This window comes from Balaenoptera acutorostrata, chromosome 4 (genome assembly GCF_949987535.1).
Source record: "Balaenoptera acutorostrata chromosome 4, mBalAcu1.1, whole genome shotgun sequence".
Lineage (NCBI taxonomy): Eukaryota > Metazoa > Chordata > Mammalia > Artiodactyla > Balaenopteridae > Balaenoptera > Balaenoptera acutorostrata.
Window position 1 is genome coordinate 79,487,605 of NC_080067.1, and position 14,811 is coordinate 79,502,415.

A 14,811-nucleotide genomic window follows, 5' to 3' on the forward strand; every position below is an offset into this window, starting at 1 on the left:
GAATGTGTGTCGCGGACAATCCTGCCAGAGGCAGTGGAGCTGTCCGTAAGCCTAAGAAAAGGTTGGGGGCTTGCCACAGCAGAAGGAAACCCACAGACTGGGAAAAGGGAAGAGGTGGGGACACTGGTGGGAGTGGAGGTATTAAAAGTAGGGTTGTCAGATTTAACAATAAAAATACAGAAAGCCCAGTTAAATTTGAATTTCAGATAAACCGCGAACAATGTTTTACTATAAGAATGTCCCATGAAATATTTGGGATATCCATATATTTTAAAAAGTATTCATTGTTTACTTGAAATTCTAATTTAACTGGGTGTCCTGTATTTTATCTGGCAACCTGGTCAGAACGGCTGAGGCGCTGGGCATGTAGAGAGAGGGAGTCATGAGAAAGGAGGACGGCGCCCGAGCAGCCTCCTGGCTGGGAAGGAAAGGCTTCTTCTGAATGGCACGTTTAGATCAAGGACACAGCTGCACATTTTCATCAACTCCCTGGCTCTGTGATTCTGTCACTTATGCACCTGGAATAAAGAACTGATGGGCTCTGCTTCAGGGTTCCAGGCACGTGTTGGCTTAGCAGAGAGGAAGGAGAGACCACACACCCCTACCCCCGGTTGGTGGCAAGCAGCTGAGACACCCTCAGTGGGCACTGGGGGAGCGAAGGGAGCTGTCTGGGGAGATGTTTGGCCAGAGACACAGATTCCCCTGCCCAACCTTCCCTGCTCTCAAAGGAACCTTCCAGAAACACCCTTGGGCCAGCTTTTTTTTTTTTTTTTTTTTTTTTAATTTATTTTTGGCTGTGTTGGGTCTTCATTTCTGTGCGAGGGCTTCCTCTAGTTGCGGCGAGCGGGGGCCACTCTTCATCGCAGTGCGCTGGCCTCTCACTGTCGCGGCCTCTCTTGTTGCGGAGCACAGGCTCCAGACGTGCAGGCTCAGTAGTTGTGGCTCACGGGCCTAGTTGCTCCGCGGCATGTGGGATCTTCCCAGACCAGGGCACAAACCCGTGTCCCCTGCATTGGCAGGCAGATTCTCAACCACTGCGCCACCAGGGAAGCTCTGGGCCAGCTTTTAATGACCAGGATGATGCATAACCGAGCACTGGTATGATATACCAATGTACTTATTTATTGATACCAAAAAACGTGCCCACTCACTTCAATTTGTGGTGCACCCATGGGATTAGTTACCATTCACTGCTTTCCACTAACTGGTGGCCAGTCCCCCTCACAAGGGATGAAGGAAGGATGGGCTGTGCAGAAGCTTCAGTTGAAGCCTCTTGTCAGAAAAGTTCCACTTCACGCTGTCCTCATCATGGCCTTGCGTTTTTGCCTTCTGAGTCTGTGCTGAGTCACAGGAGACTTTAGACAGATTGTCTTGTTTAGGTCCACGCCCACCTTTGTCTTTATGAAATATGTGGTATTTTCATCTCATATATACACACGTTTGAATCTTAAATAACTGGAGAATTTTCTCCAGGCACTTCTGGTTCTTGCTGGTTTGGTAACATTACTTCTGCTAACTTTGGTCATTTCCAGTAATTCTCTCTCTCTCTCTCTCTCTCTCTCTCTCTCTCTCTCTCTCACACACCCACAGAAGCAAAATTATACACTTTAATTCCTAAATGCTTTTAATTGGTGTATCCCATATTTTACAGATTTTTTTTGGCTTCCAATAATAACAGTAATCAGCACTGTATGTACATGTATGTCTTTATAGGTATGTAATTAAGATTAAATTATCCACTTTATTAGGTATCATCTGTTTGAATAAGTGCAAAACAAGAAAAGTTATTTAAAAATTGGGTTTCTGTAACAGCAGTGTTATATAAACTGCTCTCAATTCATGCCTAACTATAGTGCAGCTTAATAATTATATCATTAAATCTATCTTCTGTTACTTCAACACTGAATGTCATTTTCTTACCTTTCAGAGTTCAGTGCCCATATTTCATGGTCATCTGCTCACATAGCCCGTCCTCTAAGTCATTCAGCAAACATTTGAGTGCCCTCCGTGGCTCTGTGCTAGGTTCTGTGGCTACAGGGATGGATACTATATGGTGCTTTGTCCTGATTTAACAAACTTATAATAAATAAATCATGACATAGCATGTTAGCTCCCCTTTAGGGAATTTGAGAAAAGCCACCATGAGGAAGTAGTGGATGACCTGGGCTTCTAAGCATGAGTAGGAGTTTTCCTCCCCCAACTAACTTTAATCCATGTGGAAGAGACATCTTTGAATCCCCCAAGGCACACAACATAGTCTTTCTTCTGTTGTAGGTGCTGAACAAATATGCCGAGATGAATGTTTGAATTATTTTTGTCCAATCTACTTTATAAAACTCATTCTGCCCCACTCTGCAAGAGGAAGGGAGTTAACTGAAAACACACACTCCCCTTATTCAAAGCAATATCCAAGTTGTCTTGTTTCCTTCTTTTGCTCAACAAGTATTTACTGAGAGCCTTTTTTGTACCAGGCACTATCCTAGATGCTAGGGATGCTGCAGTGTGCAAACTCTTTCATTCTAGATGAGGGAGACATAATAAACAAGACAAAAAAACATGTATTATGTTAGGTTGTGATCAGTGTTATGAAGAAAATCAAAGCAGAGGAGAGTGGTTAGGTAGACCCACTGAGAAGGTGAAGGAGGTGGAGGAGTTAGCCAAGAGGATATCTGGAGGAGAAGAATTCTAAGCAGACTGAGCAGTGCATGCAAAGGTCCTGAAGCAGCAGCATGCATTCAGGGCCTGACACATTTGAGGAACAGCAAGGAAGTCAGTGTGGCTCGTGTGCAGTGAGCAAGTTCAAGAGGCTGGTGGAGGGGTGCAGATCGTGGACAGTTTTGCAGCATTGTAGGAACGTGGCTTTTTCTCTGAATGAAATGGGAGGGGTTGGAGCAAAGGAGTGGTACAGTCTGCCTTACGTTATAAAAAGACAGCTCTGGCTGATGTACTGGGACTAGATAGGAAGTGGGGGGAAAAGGTAGAGACAGGGAGGCTTGATAAGAAGATACTAGTCATCCAGGTGAGAGATGATGGCAGCTTGGACCAGGGTGAGAGCAGTCAGTAGAGATGGTGAGGTGGGCTCATGTGCTGGGCATATTTTGATGACAATAGAGCCAACAGAATTTCCTCATGAATTGGATATAACATGTGAAAAAAAAAAAAGAAACAGAGGAATAAGAAATAGTTCCAAGGATTCGGGCTCGACAAACTGAAGGATGCAACTGACATTAACTGAGATGAGGAAGATGCAGGCAGAGCAGGTTTAGGGGTAAGGTTAGTACTTTGATCTTGGAAATATTGAATGTAAGGTACCTCTTGGTGGAGATCCACTCAGAACCACCCACGTGGAGAGGCTGAACATATACATTAACAATGGTTGTATTACATACAACTAGACAACTCCAGACAACTAGAGGTGGGATTTTAGACATTTCTTTCTTTCTCTTCCCCGCCTTCTCATTTCCTTTCCCCCCACCTCTTGGTTCTTTCGAATTTCTCAAAAATTTACATGCAAGTTTTACTTCTATAATAGAAAAAAAATAAGCCAAGTTTAATTTTAAAAACAACATGACTTATGAGCTATGCGGGAGGAATAATTGAATATTGCTTGTGTCGAAAATTTGAAATTCAAGTCCATTCAACAAGCATTCTCTGTGATCCTACTACAGGCCAGGCGCTCTGCTAGTTTCCGGGGATACCGAGATAAATAGATGTGGTTCCTGCTCTGAAGGAGCTCACAGTTCAAGAGGCTCCAGGGCCAGCCTCAGTCAGTGCTGTAATCAAGGTCCAAACTGAGAACGTGGGGAGCATGAAGGAGGGAGGTAGCAGCGAGGGTGCACAAAATTCCTGTACCATAAAAACGTGACCCTGGGCCACACTGAGGGTAATTTTAATGTAGGATGGAAGCACACAGCAGGTGACAGATGGGTGATCAGGTCACTCTTTACTGAAACACAACACACACGCCAGGGGAAGTCCAAGGACGTCTCTGGAACAGACAAAGACCCCACCCCCTCCCTACACACGTACACCCAGGCATATGTGAGCCAGGGTCCCACTGCCATGACTGGGTAAGGCCGTGGCTTGCTGATCTACGTGGGAACCTTCCAGGTAACATGGCTCCAGTCGTGCTGGGGCCCAGGCCGCAGGCAGCACTGCCCACTTCCGCACATGGCAGTGCCTGGTCACAGCTGATGTTCTTCAGCCCCTCCTGACACGCAGCAGGGAGACTTGGATGGGAGACATAAACATATGTAGTTTACAGTCGAGCTGGTGGGCAAAAGGGAACATATGAGGAGGCTAGCAGCACTTTCTGAGCCTCTTGCAGGCTGGGCATAGGCTAGGTCCTTCATGCCATTTAAACTTCACAGTAACCTTAGAAAGCAGGTAGTACCAGCCTCATTTTACAAGGAAGGAAAGTAATACGGAGTACCTTACCGAAGGTCACACAGTTAGGAACTGGAATTCACACTCAGGTCTACGTGGCACCAATGCTTGTTGTTTGTCTGACCCCTGAGCCTTTTGCCAGTGGCCAGCTCCCAACAAGAACTGACGCCCAACACCGGCATGGCCTGGTTCCTGCACCTCAGCTCCTGATCTGCTCCTATCTCCCTGGCTTCTTTCTCACCCCTGAAATAGTTTCCAGTTTGAGGGGCTCAGAGCTGACATATCCTTGGCTTCCTTCTTCAACCAGGATTCACACTTGCTACTGGGATTATCATGTGCAGTGGGAATTTGTCACTTATTTGGCTCTCCCACTTAAAAACCCCATGCCGTGTTCAGGGACCTCCTTTTATTATGGGAGTCCTGATAGGCCCCCCTTCCACTAAGAGAACTTCCAGGGCCCAAATATTCCCTCTTCCCATCATCCCCTGGCAGCAAGATGGGGGCACAAGAGCTAGGCTGAGCTGACTCATTCTAACCTTCCAATGACTCACACCATCCCCCAAATCCCTAACCCTAGAATTCCACCACTAGAAGCTTTGTCCAGGGATCTGGGTTTTAGGAGAATTTTCCCAACTTCTACAAATATAATCTTGGTCCCCATCTAGAGCATACATCTATGGGGGGTTTTTTGTTTGTTTTCTGTCTAACATCCCTATTTCCTTTGGGGCCTTTCCTTCCCATTCCATGTGGTTCAGGTCGGGCTGTCAGTCATGGTGGCCCTTCTGGGTCAATGAGATCAGTCCTTCCCTAGTATGATATGCAGATCTTGGGAGAGGTAAGTGCCTTGTGAATCTAGGGCTGTCACAGCCACCTTTCCTTACATATGAAGAGACTCTGAGGAATGAAGGGAGCAGAGCTAAGAGGGGGAGAGAAAGAGAAAATCCTGATGATCCTGTTTGAGCTTCTGGATCCAGCCATAACTGAAGCTGGACAGCCACTTCTAGGTTTCTCAGCCAATACCTTGCCTATTGTATAAGCTACGATGAGTTGGGTTGCTGCCACTTGCAACTAAAGTCCTGCCTATCTGCCCATTTATAACGTTGACCTTCTCCCAGGGGCCAGAAAGCCTGATCTTCCTAAAGCCTGAGGAAATTGGGATGAGGGAAAGAATCTTTTTTTTACATAGCAGAGAAGGGGAATTCAGAACTCAGGAAAAACAGGCAGAAGCAAAGCCAGGCAGGGATTCTTAGATCTCACTCCTAATACTCCATAAGAAACTAGACCCTCCCAAGTGTACAGTATCTTCTGCATCCTGCAGATCTTCCCCAGGGTCTCCGAGAACCTCTCACTCTCCTCTACTCCCCGGCACAGAAAGTGCCACTCACCTGCTGCATCAACCTCTCTGCCACTCTGGGGGCAGTGAGGTCTTCTGGGGAGGCCACGCTCAGCCTCAGGAGGAGGAAGCCTCCATCCTCACCTGCAAGTTGAGAACAGTAGGAAGATGAAAATATGGGTAAGTCATTTCATGAATCAAGATGTGAACTGTGCTACCCAGTCTCTGTCCCCAAGCTGCACATGTGTGTGTGCTCACACTCGTGTGTAAATGAGTCTGTGTTCACATAGGACCTTACCTCTATTCACTGCAAAGAGAAAGGATTCCTTCTCTCCAGTAACTGGACCCATCGTAGTGTCTTCCCAACAAGAGGGAAGGAAATGATGGCTAGAGGCCCCATCCGCATTTGGAGAAGTCAAAAGAGTAGTGTGAGGAAGGAGAAATGAAAGTGGATCTAGAATGTTCTCAAGGCCTGGAGGCCCGGATGGGGCTGTTAGGAAAGGGGCCAGCCTGGGAGAAGGCTGCAGAGAGGCTGGTCCCTGAGGGGATGCACTCAGCCAGTGCTTCCAGCTCCAGGTTGGCAGAGGTCTTTCAATCCAGCCTTCCTGACTTAGCAGCTTGTAGGCAACTTCTGCCTTTTCTTGAGCCCTAATCTGCCTGCCTTTACCTGCCACATTTTAGTCATTTCTTCCTATTAGAATACTATTAGAATTGATCCAGCAATTGCACTCCTAGAAGTTTATCCTACAGAAAATAACACACATGTGAAAAATGTGCTATTTACTGCAGCACTGTTTGTCATAACAAAATACTGGAAAAGACCTAAATGTCCAAAAAGAGTCATGTACCACAATATTCATTGCAGCTCTATTTACAATAGCCAGGACATAGAAGCAACCTAAGTGTCCATCGACAGATGAATGGATAAAGAAGATGTGGCACATATATACAATGGAATATTACTCAGCCATAAAAAGAAACGAAATTGAGTTATTTGTAGTGAGGTGGATGGACCTAGAGTCTGTCATACAGAGTGAAGTAAGTCAGAAAGAGAAAAACAAATACCGTATGCTAACACATATATATGGAATCTAAAAAAAAAAAAAAAGGTCATGAAGAACCTAGGGGCAAGACGGGAATAAAGACGCAGACCTACTAGAGAATGGACTTGAGGACATGGGGAGGGGGAAGGGTAAGCTGGGACAAAGTGAGAGAGTGGGATGGATATATATACACTACCAAATGTAAAATAGATAGCTAGTGGGAAGCAGCCACATAGCACAAGGAGATCAGCTCGGTGCTTTGTGATCACCTAGAGGGGTGGGATAGGGAGAGTGGGAGGGAGGGAGATGCAAGAGGGAAGTGATATGGGGATATATGTATATGTATAGCTGATTCACTTTGTTATAAAGCAGAAAGTAACACAACAATGTTAAGCAATTACACTCCAATAAAGATGTTTAAAAAAAAAGACCTAAATGTCCATCCATAAAACACTGGTTAAATAAATTATTGTAAAACAAAATACTGAGAAGCCATAAAAAAGAATAGCCTTGTCTCAGAGATCTGTGTTTAACACATGCTCCATTTGCATGAAAAGGAAGATGAGAGATATTATTCTATAGCTATATGATATAGTATCTATGTCTATATTATATCGATATAATATGTAGATATCTTTCATCTTCCTTCTTATGCTTCCATATGCCTATTTCATGTCCAGAAGAGGATTCACAAGAAAGTGATACCATCAGTTATGTATGTAAGGAAAATTGGGGAGTTGGGGGGCAGCAATGGGAGAAAGACATTTTATGGTGTACTCTTTTGTACTTACTGAATTTCAAATCATGTGAATGTATCATCTAATCAACAAATAAAAGAAAAGCTTTTTAAAATAAAAATATATTAATAAATTGAGCCTTTAAAAATAAAAGCACAACAGGAGACTGAGTTTTGGAATCAAACAGACTTTCACTTGGAATTCCACTGCTACTTTTTTACCATCTTTAAATCTATTTCCTCATCTGTCAGGTGGGGGGTAAGAATACCCACCTCATAAGGTAATTTTGAAGGTTTAGTTAGAGGAGATAGCATACAAAGGTCATACAGTAGTATACTGCCTGGCATCAGAGAGAAACTTCAGCTGGTGCCAATGCTCACTAGCTGTGAAATATTTTTATATCATCTCTGCCTGGAATACAAAAAATATTCAGTAAGGTGGTTGTGATTAATATTTTTATTTCACCCCCCCAAAAAAGGCAGTGCAAGCTGAGGATACTGCAGGGATGAGGCACGAGAAAAGAGTGATGGGAAGTGGAGGTGAAGGCTATAGGCTGACTGGGAGCTGGGCTGACCCAGCAGCCACTGACAAGGCACCTCTTCCCCGAGAAATATCTGTTGTCTTAGAGATGTAGCTTTATTTCTTTTTTTAAAAAATATCTTTATTGGAGTATAATTGCTTTACATTTTTCTGTCAGTTTCTGCTGTATAACAAGTGAATCAGCTATACATATACATATATCCTCATATCCCCTCACTCTTGCGTCTCCCTCCCATCCTCCCTATCCCACCCCTCTAGGTGGTCACAAAGCACCAAGTTGATCTCCTTGTGCTATGCAGCTGCTTCCCACTAGCTATCTATTTTACATTTGGTAGCGTATATATATATGTCCATGCCACTCTCTCACTTTGTCTCAGCTTACCCTTCCCCCTCCCTGTGTCCTCAAGTCCATTCTCTAGGGCTGCGTCTTTATTCCTGTCCTGCCCAGAGATGTAGCCTTAGACTCCCAAACCTTTGCCCAATTTATTTATTTATTTTAAGTCACCATTTACGGCACCAATCCCAGCAAGTGCATCCAGTGAGCTCCATTTTCATGGGGTCCCAGCTGCTCAGAGGGCAGCAACTTGGGCCAGATGCCCACATGGTATGGCCCTGGCTGAACCAGAGGCGTTCAGATAATGAGGGCTGTGTCTTTTAAGTAAAATTTGGGTCCTTGCCTGGTGCACAGTAGTTGTTACTCAACAGTCAACTCCATAGAATGGCAGAGATGGAAAGGACTTCATTGCAACCTCCTCCAGCAACTGGTGGAGAAACTGAGGCCCAGAGAGGGAGAGGGACCTGTCCTAGGTCACTCAGGTTGTTAAGGGCAGAGACGAGATCCCAAACCATTTCTCCACACTTTTTCCATACACCACCTTAATTCTGCTCGTTACTGATTTTGGCAAGAACCACTATAAGATCATGAAGAGGTGACATCAGAGACAGGGCTCAGAATAGGCCCCCAGATCCTTCCTTTCTCCCTACTCCTTAAACATGCAGATTCCAAACCCCAAATCCCCAAAAATCACACATGGGGTAAGCCGCTCACCTGCAGTAACATCTGTCAGACTTGTCTGAGCACTGGTGGGCGTGGCTGTTGAGGGTTTCCCTCCAGCTGTGCTGGCTATCTTCAAGGCCTTTGCTGAGGCTGTGGTCTTAGCTAAGGTGATGTTTGTTTCTTGGCTGCTGTTGGCCGTAGCCAGATGGACAGAGGGAAGTGGGCTCCTGCTGTTGGGAACGGGCGCACTGAATGTGATGTCTGTGGTAGAAGTCTCTGAGGGGGTGGAACTCATGATGGTAGTTACTTCAGAGAGGCTGTAGACCGTAGCTGAGAACCTAACAGGGGAAGTCACCTTGCCTGCTGTTGATGCAGTCCCTGTGGAGATTGTAACTGCTCCTGAGACCTCGGTGTGGCTTGTTGTCTCAACAGAGAGGGATGAGTTTTCTTCCAAGAGGTTCATGCTAACTGTCACCAAGGTTCCACTGGGGGCCGTGGCCTTGGCTGCTGTTGTTTCCATTTCTGTGGTGCTATTGATGGTGAGTGTGATGTCAGGTGTGGCTGATTCTGTGGTGCTGGCTGTTGACAAGGTCTCAGCAGAGGTTGTGGTCCTGGCGAGGTGTGATGTTACTTCAGTGGAGTCAGGCAAAGCTGATGTCTCAGGGGTAGACAGGGCCTTTCCTCCCGTGGGGCTGTGATCTATGTCTGAGGTCCCAGGGATGCTGGCAGTTGCTTCTATTTCTATAACACTGCAGTTGATCACCTCAATGTTGCTGATGCTGTAGGTAACCAAGGCTTTAACCAGAGCAGCAATGTCAGGTGACAGGGCTTGTGAGGTGGTGATGGCTGGAACTGAGCTGTCAGAGGAAGCGCTGCTCTCCGAGGACAAGGCCTCGGCTTCTGTAGAGGTGTGAGCTAATTTCAAGAAGTCTACCATTATTCTCTTTGCCTCTTCAGAGCTGCCAAAATTGCAAAGGGTGTCAAAGGCAGCTTTCGAGAGCTCAGTGCCTGTGACGGTCTCAACTGTGGTCATTCCACGTCCCGTGGGGCTGCCACTTGTGGCTGATGTCTCCATAAGAGTGGTGATCACAGCCGAGGACTTGGAAGGCATTATTTTTATGAGGGCCATGGTCTTGTTTTCCCTGTTCTCTGCTACTGAAATGGTGCTGCCTGGGAGGAAGTTCCTATCAGAGGTCTGGGTGCTTAGGGTTTGAGTTTCCAAAGAGATATGGTTTGACATAGAGGTCTCAGTGAGGTCAGTGGTCTGGAAGACTCCCTCTGAGCTTGTCCTGACCCCTGGAGTCACAGCAGGAACTTCTGTGTGGCCTGATCCACTGGTGCTGGGGCCTGTGTTGGGTAAGACCAACTTTGTGAGCTATGAGTCCCAGGGCACTGACTTCACACAAGCTCTTGTGCTTATGCCCTGGGCACTGCTGGGAGGAAGGTGGGGAGGGGGACTGCTTTTACCCTATTTTTCATCTATATATTCAAGGAAGAGGAGGCACTATTGGGAAGACCAGGCCCGTGTGGCAGCCATGGAACTGGGATTTCCCTGACTGATGTCCTCTGATGGCCCACATGAGGCAAGCAATCCCCAGAATCTAGTTGATTATTGGTCTGAAACCATCCAAGTGAATGTGTAGGGCCAGGATCCAGCTTCAAGGGGGAGCAAAAAAGGCAGAAGACCCAAGTGAGCCAAGAACTGCAGAGCAGGGACCGTGACTCTTAGAACTTTCTGGAAGAATCTTGCCACTTTCTTTTTTTTTTTTAATGTTTGTTTATTTATTTATTTATTTTCTTATTAGTCATCCATTTTATAAACATCAGTGTATACATGTCAATCCCAATCTCCCAATTCATCACACCACAACCCCCTTGTCACTTTCCTATCAATTCTTTTCTCATCCAGTGACTGTTTCCCCATGGAAGTAAAACACTTCAACCACAAGAAACATCTGTGGTTTTGTGTTGAAAGGTAGCTGCGGGGACTGGAGGAGAGGAATTTCCTGGACAGTGTGGGTGATGGCTGCTGCAAAAGAGGGAAGCAGGCAGAGTCCCCAGGGCTCTAGCAAAGGAAAAGGGCAAGCTTCCCACCTGCTCAAGCCTCTCCTGAACGCGGGCCTTAGACGGCAAGGGTGGAACCCTGGAACTCCAGAAATGATGAACCCAGCATCTTCCACAGGAAACAGGGAGCCAGGTGAAGCAAAACTGTACGTTTTAGAAAGATGCTGCTAGCTTGTCTCCCCAGGGCAGGATGTCTCTGCTCACTGGACCGACACTCTGAGGTCGTGTGAGTGGAGGGCCAGCAGGCACGCATTGCCCGGGGGAGGCTACAGCAAATATTTAGGAGCTGACAAGGGTGCCTCTCCTGTCTACAGAGGGGGAGGGGCTCTCTCTGTATGTGGGCCATGGTGCCTCTTGAGGAGGGTTGCCAGATTTAGCAAATAAAAATACAGGATGTCCAGTTAAATTTGAATTTGAATTTCAGATAAACAAGGAATTATTTTAATGACAAATTTTTTTAGTATGTGTATTTCTCATGTAATATTTAAGACATACTTATACTGATAAAGTCATTACCTGAAATTCAAATTTAGGTGGACACCCTGTGTTTTATCTAGTAACCTTACTCTTGGAAGGAAAAGATGAAAATATAAGCACCCTTTTTCGGGGTTCTTATGGTTTAAGATGGTCTTTCCTGAGACCTACTGGCCCCAAAGTACCCAAGGACCCAAAGGAGGGCCAGGACCATTTGGTGACCTCTACCCAGGGTGTCAGGACAGGTCCTCGGCTTGTCCTCTTGTGTCTCCCATTGGATAATGAAGCATCACTGGGCCAGGAGGCAAGAGACTGGGTTCTAGTCCCAGGCGTGTTGCCTACCAGCTCTGGAGTCTGATGATTTACTGGTGCAAATCCTGACTCTGTCTCCTACCAGCGAGGGTCTCATGGGGGTGAGGACCAGAGGGGAAGGGGAATGGGGAAGCCCTTACATTCCAAAGCCTGCAGGGGGTTATTAAGCATCTCTCCCTGACCATGTCCTTTCAAGGAGTCACCTGAGAGCACACAACCTACTTTCATATAGCGAGAGCTTCAGGCTGTACCCGCATGAGGATTAGGTGGTCATGGCATTCGCTCTCATTACCCATTCAGTGCGGTCTACCTACACACACAAACCACGCTTTTACAGAAATATACTTGCTTCTCTCCACTTCAAAGCCCGAGATACTTCTCTGAGCCTCTCAGTCCCCACAGGTGGAGGCAGAGCCCTGAAGCTCAAACTGTGGGGTCTGACCACTGACCTCCCCTCACACATTTTCTTCCTTTCTTGGGAGCCTTGTGGGGTCATCCTGCAGTGAAACCTCCTCATGCTTCCCAAACCCATAGCCTCTTCATCTCTGGGGCCCTCACAACCCCCCACCCAACTCTCTTACCCACTGGGGGTCTTCTCAAACAGAGCAAAGCCCACGCTGGCCCTTTACAGCTCTAGAATGCTGCAGCTCTCCTGACCCATTCCTCAAATCAAACTGGTGGAGAGGAAAGCATGTGGACTTTGGGCTCTGAGTTCGAGTCCCCTCTCTGCTGCTTGCTCTGCTGCTTACCAACCTTGTGACCCGGTCAGTTCTCCCAGCTCCAAGCCTACATTTTCCCATCTGTGGAATGGAGCTGGGGTACCTATTTCATAGGATTGTGAATATTACATTAAATTAAATGTCAAATGTGCAGCACAGGACTTCCCTGGTGGTGCAGTGGTTAAGAATCCACCTGCCAATGCAGGGGACATGGTTTCGAGCCTTGTTCTGGGAAGATCCTACATGCTGTGAAGCAACTAAGCCCGCAAGCCACAACTACTGAGCCCACGTGCTACAACTACTGAAGCCCGCACGCCGAGAGCCCGTGCTCCGCAACAAGAGAAGCCACCGCAGTGAGAAGCCCGCGCACAGCAACGAAGACCCAACGCGGCCAAAAAAAAAAAAAAAAAAGTTAGGAAAAAAAGTGTGCAGCACAAGCCTGGTAGATCATGAGTGCATGCAGGAGTCAGTGTAGTCCAGGGGTTAGGTATGTGTGGAATAAAAGCCTGGCTCTGCAGACAAGTTACTTAATCCCGGTAAGAAGCCTCAGTCTCCTCACGGTTGGGGGGGTACTGGACGAGAGTAAGAATGAGAATTGTATCTCTCTCACAGGGTTAATCGTGTGATTAAAAAGCTAGTGATGGCTGAGTAGAGTTGCCTGTGCTATACAGTGGGTTCTCATTAGTTATCTATTTTATACATAGTATCAATAGTGTATATATGTCAAAATGTCATCAAACTGTATATATTGTGTTACAACTTTTTTCATTCAATAAAACGTTATGGGTATATCCATGTCAAAAAAAAAAGTGATGATCACAAAGAAAAAAAAAAAGATAGTGATGGGAGTATATGGGAAATCCCTGTACCTTCCTCTCAATTTTGCTGTGAAGCTAAAACTGCTCTGAAAAATAAAGTCTTAAAAGATAACTCATGGTAATGATGTGTCAATGTAGCTTCCTCGATTGTAATACATGTACCTCTCTGGTGAGGGATGTTAATAGCAGAGGAGGCTGTGGGGAGGTGGGCAGAAGATACATAGGAATCTCTGTACTTTCTGCTCAATTTTGCTGTGAACCTAAAACTGCTCTAAAAAACAAAGTCTATTTTTACAAGAGATAATGCACGTGACAAGCCTCGCACAGTTCCTATTACAGATCAATGTTCATTCTCTTCTTTCATAAAAGCCCTGCCTCTCTCAGAATCCACCCTCCGCAAGCAGCCTGTGACAGTCAGATTTTTCACACAAAAATGGGTTTTTGAAGGAAATCCATGCTAGAAAATAAACTTGGAGGAGAAAGAATCTTGTCAAGCCACATTCTTAGGCTTTAATCAGATTTATCACCAGCCTGCACCTCCCTGACCCCCCAAACTATCCCCGCCCCACGTACTCACACCCTCAGAGGCATAAAGACAAACCCACAGCAACCTCACATTTGTATGTACTGCAGCGTCCCACGTGCTTAAGCTGACCCATTGCCGTTGCATACTCTTTATCAGCCATAGTAATACTTCATGTATAGCTTTATGGTTGATGATAACTAACCCGAGAGAGCTACCCTCACCCACAAAGGGCTGCAGTACAAAAGCTCCCACCCAGAGTCAGGAGAGAAGCCCACAGGCACCCTCTTGCCTCCTTACCTGCAGAGCTCCTGGGAGCACCAGTCACCCAGCAGAAGAAGAAAAGGGGCAGAGCCAGGCCCCAGAGAAAGCCCATCCTAGCTTGGGCTCCGGCCACCATTGCCCAGCACATCTGCCCACTGCCTCTTGCTGCCACCTTTTGCTGCTTGCTCAACCCGCGGAGGAGGGGCAGGCCACCTGCCTAGGTGTGGCTGGGTAGTTTCCAGGATGCAACCAGGAGATCACAAGTGCACAGGCTGAGAGCTGGCAGGTTGTGTGTCAGGGCTGACAAGGAGCTAACCCTCCTGCCCCCCTTGCCCACTGACCCCTCCCTCTCTGAATTTTGGTTTGAAGCTATGGAATCATTTCCACAGTGATATTCACCCCCTGGGTCCCGTAGGCAGGGAGGCCATGGAAAATGGTGTTTCACACACATTTCCCCCTTCCCACAACCCTTCCCCCCCTCTCTCCCTTTGTGCATGGGGCTTTGACTTCTAGTTAGAGAAACATGGGTTTTATTCCTAATTCTAGACTTACTAGCTCTATAATCTAGGGCAAATTGAAGAACTTTCTGAACCTCAACCTC

At 46.4% G+C, this 14,811-nt stretch overlaps 1 protein-coding gene across 1 annotated transcript; it reads right to left on the reverse strand.

Moving 5' to 3' along the window:
- Nucleotides 1-4,200: 4,200 nt before the first annotated feature.
- On the reverse strand, nt 4,201-14,346 carry MUC20 (mucin 20, cell surface associated). The gene is made up of 4 exons (XM_007171621.2): nt 14,247-14,346; nt 9,088-10,383; nt 5,772-5,863; nt 4,201-4,269 (listed from the first exon to the last, which is right to left on the reverse strand). Exons 1-4 carry the CDS (start codon nt 14,344-14,346, stop codon nt 4,201-4,203), a joined length of 1,557 nt encoding a protein of 518 aa, XP_007171683.2.
- Nucleotides 14,347-14,811: the final 465 nt, after the last annotated feature.